This window comes from Arctopsyche grandis, chromosome 3 (genome assembly GCF_051622035.1).
Source record: "Arctopsyche grandis isolate Sample6627 chromosome 3, ASM5162203v2, whole genome shotgun sequence".
NCBI lineage: Eukaryota > Metazoa > Arthropoda > Insecta > Trichoptera > Hydropsychidae > Arctopsyche > Arctopsyche grandis.
In genome coordinates this window covers 20,081,378-20,093,181 of record NC_135357.1, presented here as the reverse complement: position 1 = coordinate 20,093,181, position 11,804 = coordinate 20,081,378, and the positions used below count along the sequence as shown (strand labels likewise).

The following is an 11,804-nucleotide window of genomic DNA, read 5'->3' as shown; positions in this document are numbered from 1 at the left end:
ATTTCCTGTTCCGGATTCCTTTTTCAGTTCCGGATCCAGATTTCTGTTTCAGTTCCAGATACGGTACATTTTTCAGTTCCGGATTCGGATTTCTGCTTCAGTTGCGGACCCGGATTCATTTTTCAGTTCCAGGTCAGGATTATTTTTTCAGTTCCGGTTGTGAGTGATTAATTTCTTATTTATTGGCTGTCGTTAAATATATATATATATATTTTTTTTTTGTGATTCAAATAAATTTAATAAAAAAACAAATGAATGTTTATGTACTAGTAAGCTTAAGCGGTTTATATTACAAATAACGAGAGAAGCCGGGTAAAAAAACCACTAGTATAATATAAAAGAAGTTTTTACGCGAATTTTATATTTTCAATTTTTTTCTTTAAAATCACACGCAAAACGTGCATCTAGCATCTAGTTCGCACCTGTGTGGTGCATTACAAGTTCACGGCCTCTGGCGCTTACATACGTCTTTTGAAGCATATGCACTTGTGCACTCGCTCAACGCTTTGGAGCCTTTTCTACAGAATCGAATATGTACTTAAATACATACATACATAAATAAATATGTTGTATGTGTGGTGGCGTTGTTTCACGTTATTGTACATTTTGAATGTTCCGTCGGAAAGAAGGAGTGTCGTTTTACTCACGATTGAGCTTTCATTTTTATGTCCGAACAGCATCATTTTTATTAAGGGGTCAGCAGAGTAGTTAAAAGTGAAAGGTGCTCGAGAAGTTCCCCGAATTGATACACCAAGTTCCGTGAAGGTATTATTTCTTGAAGCAAAAAATAAAATAAAAACTGCAACCTGCCGATGAAAGTAAAACAAGAACTTATTCGCAACACGTGTGTCGTTAAATTTGCCATTATAGGTGCTTTCTTTTTCGTTCGGTTTTTTATGGTTATTTATTTATTTAAAATTATAAATTGCATAAAAAATAGAATTGAATAATTTAAATTTACTCTCTTCCATTTGGGCCTCGCTGTGATTTTATTTTTTATTCATATTTTGTTTTATTTTATTTTACTTTTTCTTTCTCCTTTGTACATTTTTATATACTATTTTAATTTTGTTCAGTGTAAACAAAGAATGGGATTTGTGGATTTTATTTTTAATTTTTACACTTTTGTTATTTTTTTTCCTCTCTGAATGATGTATTATTTTCCTTTTGTTACTTTTTTTTATTATTATTTTATTTTACCATGTTTTCTGCTTTTGCTTTTTTGCTTTATTTACAGTTTACTTGTTTTTATATCATGTTTTTATATCTTTTTCAAATGTAGGCCATTGTGGCGCATTAGGTTCTTCCTGTAATGCCACAATGGTCCAAAACTATTAAATAAATAAATAAATAAATCAATTCTCAATAAATAATCAAAGTAACTGATATACATATGTACATATGTACATATATGTACGTATGTATCTAACACAAATATTTATTTTCAGATAGGACAAGATATTTAGCTGAAAAGTTTTAAGAATATTGAGCTTTTAAGTTATTATAGTAAAAGAAACTTGCAATGCAATGCAAAAAATGGCATTTATAATATTTAATGAATTATTGGGCTATTCGTTAAAAATATCAATAAAAATTTTCTGTATACTGTTAATTTTATCGCACTTTCAAACAAAAAGTTTTTGCATTATAATAAGTTTATGACAACGGTTTACTTTCATCGATATGCGTAAAAGACGTCTATTTTGCATTTGCGAATTGCGTTGATCTCATTACACACACACGTACATATAAATGTAAGTATTTGTAGTTATATATGGGACGGCTCTAGGAAGCCGATATTATTTTTGATCAACACAGACCTCAATACATGATTGGGAGAAAGTTGGATGATGTAGTTTTGCGGCCTTGCTGGTGAGCCGGGGGCGGTTTGGTTCAAATCTCGTTTCGGTCACTTTTTAAAATGCCTGGTTCAGATTTTTGGAGCAATGGCCATCTCTCGTGTTCAACGCTCCAATGTCACGAGGTTTGTTCTTTGTATGTAGAAAGCCAACCTGTCATACCTAACTTGCTTCATTTTGTTACAAACGTTATATTGGATTAGAATTTGACAAACAAATCTTCATCCAAACAAATCTACACAATATTTTTACTATATCTATGTATGTACATACGTAATAACAATAGATGAAGTTTTGTGATCATGCGAAAATTCGAACTCAGTTTTTCGTAAATTGACAATTTAAAATCTGTATTATGATCAGAAACGTTTAATATAATCTCAAAAACACTGGTACTGTTCGATTGTATTAATATGCTCGAAGGAAACTAAGAATCAGGTTAAATATACTGTTTCCTGATTACACACGCACCCAGGATACAACTGTGGAGAAAGTACGATGTTGTTTCCATAATTTATTTGCACACCTGCGTCCTTGCCAATGACCCACAAAATGAGATGCCTAAACAAAAGCTGTTGAAAAAAGTATCTCTATAAGAAGAATGGCAATCTTTTTCGAACTAGCGTGTTATAAAATTAAATCTACTGAGGATGTGGACTCAATACAATTTCTTCGGACTATTGAAGGGATACTGAGCTTAGCAGATATTTTGTAGTTGAATCAATACATAGCTTTTAAAAAAGAATGATATATTTTGTAGATAGCACTTGTATAAAGAGGTTATTTTCAGGATGGTAGCAGCTTTCTTGCAAAATTGAATAATTAACATATTTGTGGTCTGGCTGTGGTGTTTACTTGCAATCAATTGAAATCTATGCGATATTTATTTGTTTCATATTAAATTGTCATTGGTGAGAATATTTATATTTTTACAGAACTCAGTCTTATTATATGGAATAAATTGTATTATCATTATGAAGTGTACCACTTTTTCTGATTAATTTTAGAATATCTAACTTATTCAAATAAATTGATAATAATCAATTTTAAAGGCAATGTGTGGTTAACCATAACACTTAAAGGACGGAAAATCCAAAGGTACATATGTATGTATGTATATTGATTTTTATAACAGTTCCAAGATTTGTGATACTTATTATATATTTTTAATTGATTAAAATAAAAATGACAATTGCTAGTACGAAACTATTATTCAGCTCTAGACGATGAGAGAGATTTTCAACCTTTTTGTGATGCATAATTGATGAGAGCCAACAAGTAGACGGAGCTTTTCACACTCTATTCAGTATTTAATTGTATGTCTACTTCTCAATACGTGCAATTACTACAATTAATCATCTAATTCTTTTCGGAAAATTTAAAATATTTATAATTTTGTAAGTCACACATAAAAACAACTAGTGTTGTTTTGATATATTTTAAAATATGAAAGACGAAAGGAATAAATATTTGAAATTAACGTTACAAGACAATATAAGTCAGTTTGCATATATTTTTTCATATTTTTAATAAGAAAAAGAAAATTTTTCTGGCATATGCAGACTGGTACTGATATGATAATTGTTCGTCAATGTTCGGCGTGGGCCACATTCACTGCCAACAAGAGATGATTACATTCTTGTGGTGAAAGTTCAACCTCGTACGTATTATCGATGCATACATACATACATAGTATGTGTTGTGCTATGCATTTCAGAGAACAAATGTTTACCATTGAAGTATGTATATTTATAACATACAGCCTACCCAGAGTAGTGGAGAGGAATCCTGGGCTCTGGAAAAATAATTCCGGGGATATATTTTTAATGGTAAACGGACTACTAGTCATATGTGAACCAGTCACACGTGATCACCCGTCACACTAAAACTGGTCACACCCAAAAATTAGTCACGAAAAAACTGGTCACACCTAAAAATTAGACCAATTTTTAATTTTAATTAAAAATTGGTCGAATTTTTGGGTGTGACCAGTTTTTTCGTGACTAATTTTCGGGTGTGACCAGTGCTGGATGAAGGCCTCTCCAACACGCTTCCACTCGTCTCTGTTTTGCGCAACTCTCATCCATCTCACCCCGCATATTTTCCTAATTTCGTCCACCCATCTTCCCTGCGGTCTTCCTTTTATCATTTTGCATTCTCTCGGGTACCATTCAAGCACTTCTTTTGTCCACCTTTCGTCCATTCTTGGAGCCACGTGGCCCGCCTATTGCCATTTCAATCTTTTTACTCTATCCACTATGTCCACTAACCTTGTCATACTTCTTACCCACGTGTTCCGCTTGTGGATTAATAACAAAAATTCGTTTATTTTATCGAGGTAAGCCAGTTATCAATAGAATTTTTGAAGAATAATCGAAATATGATTTTTCTAAGTGGAATTTTATTTAATTTTCATATAAAGACCATTTAATATATTATCCCTATGAATTCAATTCAGATTCGTGTAAATACGAGTAAATACTAGTACGAGATGTTAACTCGCAATTTTACCGATTTAAAATTCTGCACTCTTCCAATTATCCCTTTTAAACGAAAATAAAAATAGTGTGGCTAGAACACTATCCCAATAAACATGTTTCAATAGAAAAAAACTCAATATAAAATAGTATTAACAGTGGGAAAAAGTGAAAATACGTAGAAAGATTTGAAAGCTGAAAAGTACTTCAAATGAAAGATAAAATACCCGACTATAGATTCCAATATTCATTTTGAACAGGAAATTGACAGATTTTGAGACATCGATCGAACAACACGAAGATATAGAAAAATCGCGCAATTTAAAAAACACATTATCTCCGAATCTCGAGCCAATCAACATTTTGTATTACCAGATTCGTATTTACTGGGCATAGATCTATGTATAAGAAAAGTCATATCTCATCTCTGAACCATTTTTCGTGTCGAACAGTGTTATGTATCAATCCGAAAGCACCCGTTGAAATTTCAACGGGCATAACACTAGTAATAATATAACGATAGTTAATCTGCACCTGTACTAGTGATTGAATATCATCGCATGGGCATAAAATTATTATGGCATATAAAATTATTCAATAAAAAATAATATTAAAAGTAACTTGAAAGAAATCAAAACCGGGAATCGGAACTGAAATCGAAATCGGAAAATGGTATCGGGAATCGGAATTGAAATAGGAATCCGGAACCAAAATTGAAAAAGGAATCAAAATTCAGAACTGAAATCGAACTCGAGATCCGGAAATGTAACATGAATCCGGAACCGGAATCAATCGAGCACATTCGAGAAAATGTGTTCGATCGAACGCAAATATTTGATCATTTTTTCTATCGTCGTCGTAATTTTTTTCAAATTCCTTTAAAATATATACGTTATCAACATTTCTGAAAAAGAGGAGCTTTATTATAATATCAAACAATACTAAATGTTTATGCTATACATATATCATCATCTATAGCCATTCACCATCCATTGCTGGATGAAGGCCTCTCCAACACGCTTCCAATCGTCCCTGTTTTGCGCAACTCTCATCCATCTCACCCCATACATTTTCCTAATTTCGTCTACCCATCTTCCCTACGGTCTTCCTTTTACCCTTTTACATTCTCTCGGGTACCATTATAGCACTTCCTTTGTCCGCCTTTCGTCCATTTTTCTAGCCCGCCTTTTGCCATTTCAATCTCTTCACTCTATCCACTATATCTATAACCCTTGTCATACTTCTCATCCACGTATTCCGTTTTCTGTCTCTTCGTTATGCTAAGCATACAATGTTCCACACTTCTTTGAGTGCATTGGACTATATTCTTCAACCTTTCTGTATATGTATGTATATCTTTGGGAAGAGCTTGTAAACCACTGAAAGTTAACTAATGGTTCGGTAGTTCTTGATATCGCTTTAATCTCGTTTTTTGTGGATTAAAATTATCCGAAAGTCGAATCCAATCCAATACCTAAACTTTTATAATTTCCAATTTTTATAATACTAATTCCAATTGTAAATAACAAATTTACAACATTTTTTTAGTTCTTTATATTCCTATATGTGTGTATTCTGTATTGCATTTCTTTTTGTATTTTATTGTGAATTTGAATTTTGTTTTAGTTCTCAATCCGTTTTTTAGAGGCCTTGCACACAAGGGCAAAAATCCAGAAGCCGGATCTGGTATGTATGTGTGTAATTATCAAGAGAATTTGATTTTAATATTTATCTAATATATACAGGTTAAAATAGTTATGTTCTTGGATTTTAAGATTCTGTGAAGAATTACACACCAAATGAATACATCAAAAACTCACTTGGAAATGTACTTCCAACATCTGCTTATTTCTGGTATTGTTTTACAATATTTTGGAAATTCATTATTTTAAATTATATTTAAAAAACCATACATATTTATAATATAAACCCATTTTATTAATTTATTTTAAAAATACAAATGGAAGAACATTTCAGAACATATTTTTTTTATTTAATATTACATATGCATGTATGTATATGTTATAAATTAAAGTAATAGCATAAAAACATTTATGCATAAATACAGAACTTTCAGTTCTTTTATTTCACATCATCTTAAAAATATTGTAATAAATGATTTATTATTTTATAATATAATAAAGACATGAAAAATAAATTATTCATGTAATACGTATGTATGTATGTATGTATGTACATACATATATACCAGAAATATAATACATATGTAAACAAATATACATACAAGATAAAATTTATTACAAGTATTAGTTGAAAATAGTCACTTATTTGTGTAAACCAATCTAGATATATTTAATTTTATTGGAATATTTTGTGTTACAACAGTCTCATGAATATAATTTAACAGTCCAAAAATATAATTTCAATTTATTTTTATTTATAAAATTTATATAGGAAAATACATTTAATAAAAGGCCACAGTCACAGCTGAATTTCAGAGTCTTACATTTTATACACTAATTGATACTATTTGGTCAATTTATGTGAATATCAATAAAATAAAATAAAAATAAATAATATGCATATGTACAATTTACCCTACGAAAGTTAAATACCTAATATCGATTTTGGTAATCTCCATTTATTGCAGTACAGATGCAAAGCTTGAAAAATATTATCCTGACACAATATAAATATTTTATATCAACATATTAGTAGGATCAACAACATATACCTACATATAATATGTACATACATAATCATAACATTGAATTATGAACCTTGCGAAAGATGTAATATTAAAATGGTGTGTTTCACAGATATGTATGTATTTATATATGTTTTGAAAATATGTATGTGTACAGTTGGTATTTAGGAAATATGTTCCAAATTTATGGAATCTCATACGTTCTGTATGACTGAAATATAATACTAGAACATTGTGTACAAGGTATTAATGTTATTATAAAAGTGAAATAAGTCATTTAAGTGAAAAAAAGAATATCTATAATCATCTATTACTTTCTTCCAATGATTAGTCAATTTTTTGATACCATTTATATTGGTACCAATACAATTTTGAAAAATCAATAATAATTATCCATTAAATCATGTTTCTGTAAAATGCATTTCTGGGACAATAACTCAACAATACTATATATGATTTGTTGACATAATAAATATATTTGTATACATCATTAGCTTCTAATGCTAGACGTAACAGATAATTTTTCGATATTACTGTTAATTGAAGATGCTCCAATGGGATTGCAAATTTGACATTCCTTCATTTTTTCTTCCAGATAATAAACTTTCTTTTTAAGAGTTTCTATTGTTTCCTCTTTTTGACGTATTTGACTTTTTAACGCTCCAACTGTATCTTCCAGAGCACCGAAAAGTGCAAGTGATTCCGGTTCAGCATCACAAACCGGTGGTGGTTCATCCAAACAAAAAAAGTCACGTACAATACTATCATTGTATAATTTTCTGATAACAACATTTACAAATATTTGTAGGCCACGGACTCTATCATCCAAAAAGATCGGATCAAAATTGTCTTTGAACCAACGTTTGCCTGGAAGTGGAAGATTAATATTTGGATGATGACCTTTGAGTTTTGAATACAGTCTCACAAAATCGGTGTATCTTCTGAATACCATCCACGACAAACCAGTTCGAGGATCATCAATTCTCAGTTTATAAATGGTGAATCTTGCTCGCTCTTCCATAATTTCATATCCTATAATTGGAATCTGGAACATATCAGATTGATTTCTTGATGTATGGGCAATATTGGTTGATCTTTCATTATTATTAATTTGATTTACAGATGCATTTCGATAGTTTCTCAGTATTGATGATTGAGCTAAGGAATCTAAGCTACTTTTTCTCGAATTACTTTCTGGAGCCATTCGACTTCTGGCGTTTGGATTCACTTGGTTAAAAGAATCTATTCGAGTTAAGTTTGATCGATTCAAAACTTGTTCAGTTTCACAACTGTTGACGTTTAGAATGGGTGGCTGTCGCAAAATTTCAATTTCCTCTCTCATTTTTATACTATTTTCAGCTTGAGCCATATCTTGATGTTGTTGCATACTTTGAAAATTAGTGTTAGCATTGATTATATCAACGTCAATGATTGAATTCGAGTTTATGGGGAAATTGTGTGTATTAACTGCAATATCAACAACGGTAGTTTGCTCGCTTGTGTCAAGAGCATTCTTGTTTACATCGTGAACACTATTTTGGATTTTCCAAGGTTCATCAGCTTGTGAATGTTGGTGTTGGATGTCAATATTTTGATTCATTATTGTATATAGACGAGTAGAAAATCTCCATTCAATCTGAAAACATTTTGACGTCAATTAACGAAAACCAATATCGTCTCATTAAAAAAACAAACAATTCTTAGGAACTTTAAATCTAAGAAAAAAATGTTTAAATATTAAATGAATTTAATTTGTCACTTTCATCTAACATTGGTTAATTTAGTAAACTGATGTAAAAATTCTCATCCACAAATGCTTCAGTGTGAAGCTATTGTTAATTTAGAGTGATAATTTATTAGTCGTCAAATTGCTGATAATTTTGACGACCATCATCAATGTATTAACTATTTTCTCTACTTACTGGGTGGTTCAAAAACCGTATGCTGGACAAATAGACAATGAAAATAAATAATGGAACTGACAGTAATCCTAACCTACAATTTAAAAGAAACCTTAGACCATACAATATACAAAGTTAACTAGGTTTGCCGTATAATATTATTACAAAGACGATGCAACTGCGTAATAATAGATATAAATGACAAACCAGACGAACAACCACCACATACGCTTGTTGACTGACAGCTGACGATTGCCTACAATGAGCAATGTAGTCTTAGCAAGCAGTATAAACTGACCATACCCTTTATTTTCACTTTTAAATAAGCACAAGAAGTTATCACGATAACTAATGTATGTGTATCTTGAATACTAACCAAATCTAATAGTACACGATAAGCAAATTATGATAGTGAAATTTATTTTACAGTCTGATTGCTGATCTGGACCAGTTCTGTAGTAAAAACTTTGTGCACAAAAATGTAAGTAAGTAATATTCTTGCCACTTTCACATTTCAGATTGCGATTTCGCTTGTTATGACTCGGCCAATGTCAAGAAGGGGCATTACCGCTTTAGGCTAAATTATAGTTGTTAGCCATTTAAATTAAAATAAATAGCGATGCTTTTACATTTTTTTTAACAAAAATAAAATTATTAAGTAAATATTAAAGGATTATATGTCCATTTGCGTTTTGCATATATAATTTTGTCTTATGGGGAACAATTGAATGAAAAGATGGAGTGGAACAGGTAAAGGGATATACACACAGCCCACGTAAGCAAATATATCTATACCATAGATATATAATAGATGGACCCTGACGCGTGATTTTGGTCGGAGATCTTGTCGTCACTAACTGAGGGGTGCGGGGACTTTAACTAGCGGGGAAGTTGGGAAAAAAAGGTTTTTTTCCCTACGACGCAGCGGTCGGCATTTTTTTCACTTCCCCGCTAGTTAAACCCCCCGCACCCCTCAGTTAGTGACGACAAGATCTCCACAATCGACCTTTCCTAATTAGAAGCTAACTACCTACTGAGAGAAAGTGTACATGCGCCATGTATTTTGCATGCGCCAAAAGGGAGACCAGTATAAAGCGTGAGGGCGGATCTATGTATTATTCATCTATGATCTATACCTATCCAGCAGCATAGCTCGGTCGATAAGCTTCTGCTTAGCGTCGAGAGGCGATCCCTGGGTCCGGGCCTCGAATGAAAATGTATTTTTCAGAGTATGCTGTTGGTCAGACCTGGAATTATGCTCCAGGTTGATCGTTTTCTATCAGAGTTAGCCAATTTTCTCTGATTTCATTGTTGAAACGGTTCCCGGAAAAAAAATTGGTTAAAAATCCTTCCTACCTACTATGTCACCACTATTTGAAGTATGATTGATGTACAATAAAATTTATGTAGATGTCTCGTTAATTTGCCATATTTTCAGTGTTTCGTAATTCAACGACTTGTAATAAAAATGCTGCATTTGTAATTGTAATTGTAATTTGTAATTGGCCAGGAAGGCGCATTGTGATTTACCTGTAAGGCCTTCCTGGTATATATGTAAAAAAAATAAAAAATATATAAAATTGAATGTCTGTGGAACGGGAATTGCACGCGTTATTGTGGCATTGCAACGCATGCCAGGTTCAGCTAGTTATAATTAAAAACCGAAATGCTTGATCAATTCAACGAAATAATCATTATTGCTGTACGAGAGATAGTCTCGGATGTAAAACAATTATTAACTTATTATGAGGGGGAATTTTTTTTTAATGTAATCGCTATCGCTAATATATCCCGCATATCCCCGTATCTAAAAGTCGTTCCACGTCAAAACAGAGGAAATGTCATATGTATATGATAGAAGGGAGATGACGCAGTGTCGCATACTGGCAGTGCGCAGGCCTGTGACAGTCGACAGATGCAATTGCAGTTGTACACTACTGGCCACTGACATTGGCCACTGCCAGTGAGTAGTGAGCACTCACGTTGGCCACTGCGAGTTTGGGTGCAGGTGTGAGTGTGAGTGTGGGTGTGGGTGTGGGTGTGGATTCGGATTCGGATTCGGATTCCAGTTCAGTGCCATTCCAATTGTCACTGTTCGGATCGCTGAACGGACACCACAAACCAGAAACCGATGTGATTGATTGATGAGACGAGAGGCAGACGTGGGCGTGGAGCTCCAGGCTGAAGGCTGAAGGCTGAAGGCTGAAGACTAGAGGCTGAAGGTTGCTTCGGACGGACTCTCCTTCTCGCTGGTCTCCGCGCCCCACACCATCCTGGACCACTTTCAAATTCATCTACACACATACAAATGAGGTATATTCACTCTACATATATCATCCTTGAGTACATTTTACATTTGAATATTTAAATCGGTTGATAAAGTTGAACTCTTCAGTTATTCATTTCCATAGTAATTTTATCGAATGTTGTCGTCTAAGCATTTTCTGTGCTACGATTTTGAATATGACTACATATGTGTCTATTTAACATATTCAGTGGAAACTTTCTAATTACGAAATAACATACTGCGATGTGATTTTCGCTTTGCCTTTTTTTTATTTATTTATTTATTTGGAAAATTTACAGTTTATTAAGTTACATAGATTGATAGTAAAAAAACATAATTATGTTAAGTAAACCATTAATAATTTTCACATATAGGTAAAAAAAAGAAAAGCTCAAACATTTAAAATAAGAAACAAAAATGATAATAGAGTAAGATAGTTAAAGAAAACAAAAAGAAAAAAAATAGAAATAACAGTATAATAAAAATATCAAAATAATAAGAATAATAATTTGATAAAAATTATGAAATAATAAAAATAATATAATATATAACAAAAAACAAAAAGACAAAATAAATACATCAAAATAAAAATTCATAATCACAATCGTAAAT

The 11,804-nt window shown here is 32.0% G+C and overlaps 1 protein-coding gene across 1 annotated transcript; it reads right to left on the bottom strand.

The window, feature by feature from the left end:
- Window positions 1-6,736: 6,736 nt before the first annotated feature.
- Snx16 (sorting nexin 16) lies at window positions 6,737-11,199 on the bottom strand. Its single transcript, XM_077428301.1, has 5 exons — window positions 10,855-11,199; window positions 9,333-9,358; window positions 9,282-9,286; window positions 9,113-9,180; window positions 6,737-8,640 (listed from the first exon to the last, which is right to left on the bottom strand). The coding sequence occupies exons 1-5, from the start codon at window positions 11,197-11,199 to the stop codon at window positions 7,495-7,497; spliced, it is 1,590 nt and encodes a 529-aa protein (XP_077284427.1). The 3' UTR covers window positions 6,737-7,494.
- Between the last annotated feature and the right edge of the window lie 605 nt (window positions 11,200-11,804).

What these genes read in the sequence shown, in the direction of transcription:
- Snx16 (XM_077428301.1), bottom strand. Translation starts at nt 11,199, where the DNA reads ATGAATTTGAAAGTGGTCCAGGATGGTGTGGGGCGCGGAGACCAGCGA. An exon ending in ACTCACTGGCAGTGGCCAAT is followed by an intron (nt 9,359 to 10,854) that starts GTCAGTGGCCAG and finishes TTTTTACTACAG; the next exon opens with AACTGGTCCAGATCAGCAAT. An exon ending in ATGTGGTGGTTGTTCGTCTG is followed by an intron (nt 8,641 to 9,112) that starts GTTTGTCATTTA and finishes AAATGTTTTCAG; the next exon opens with ATTGAATGGAGATTTTCTAC.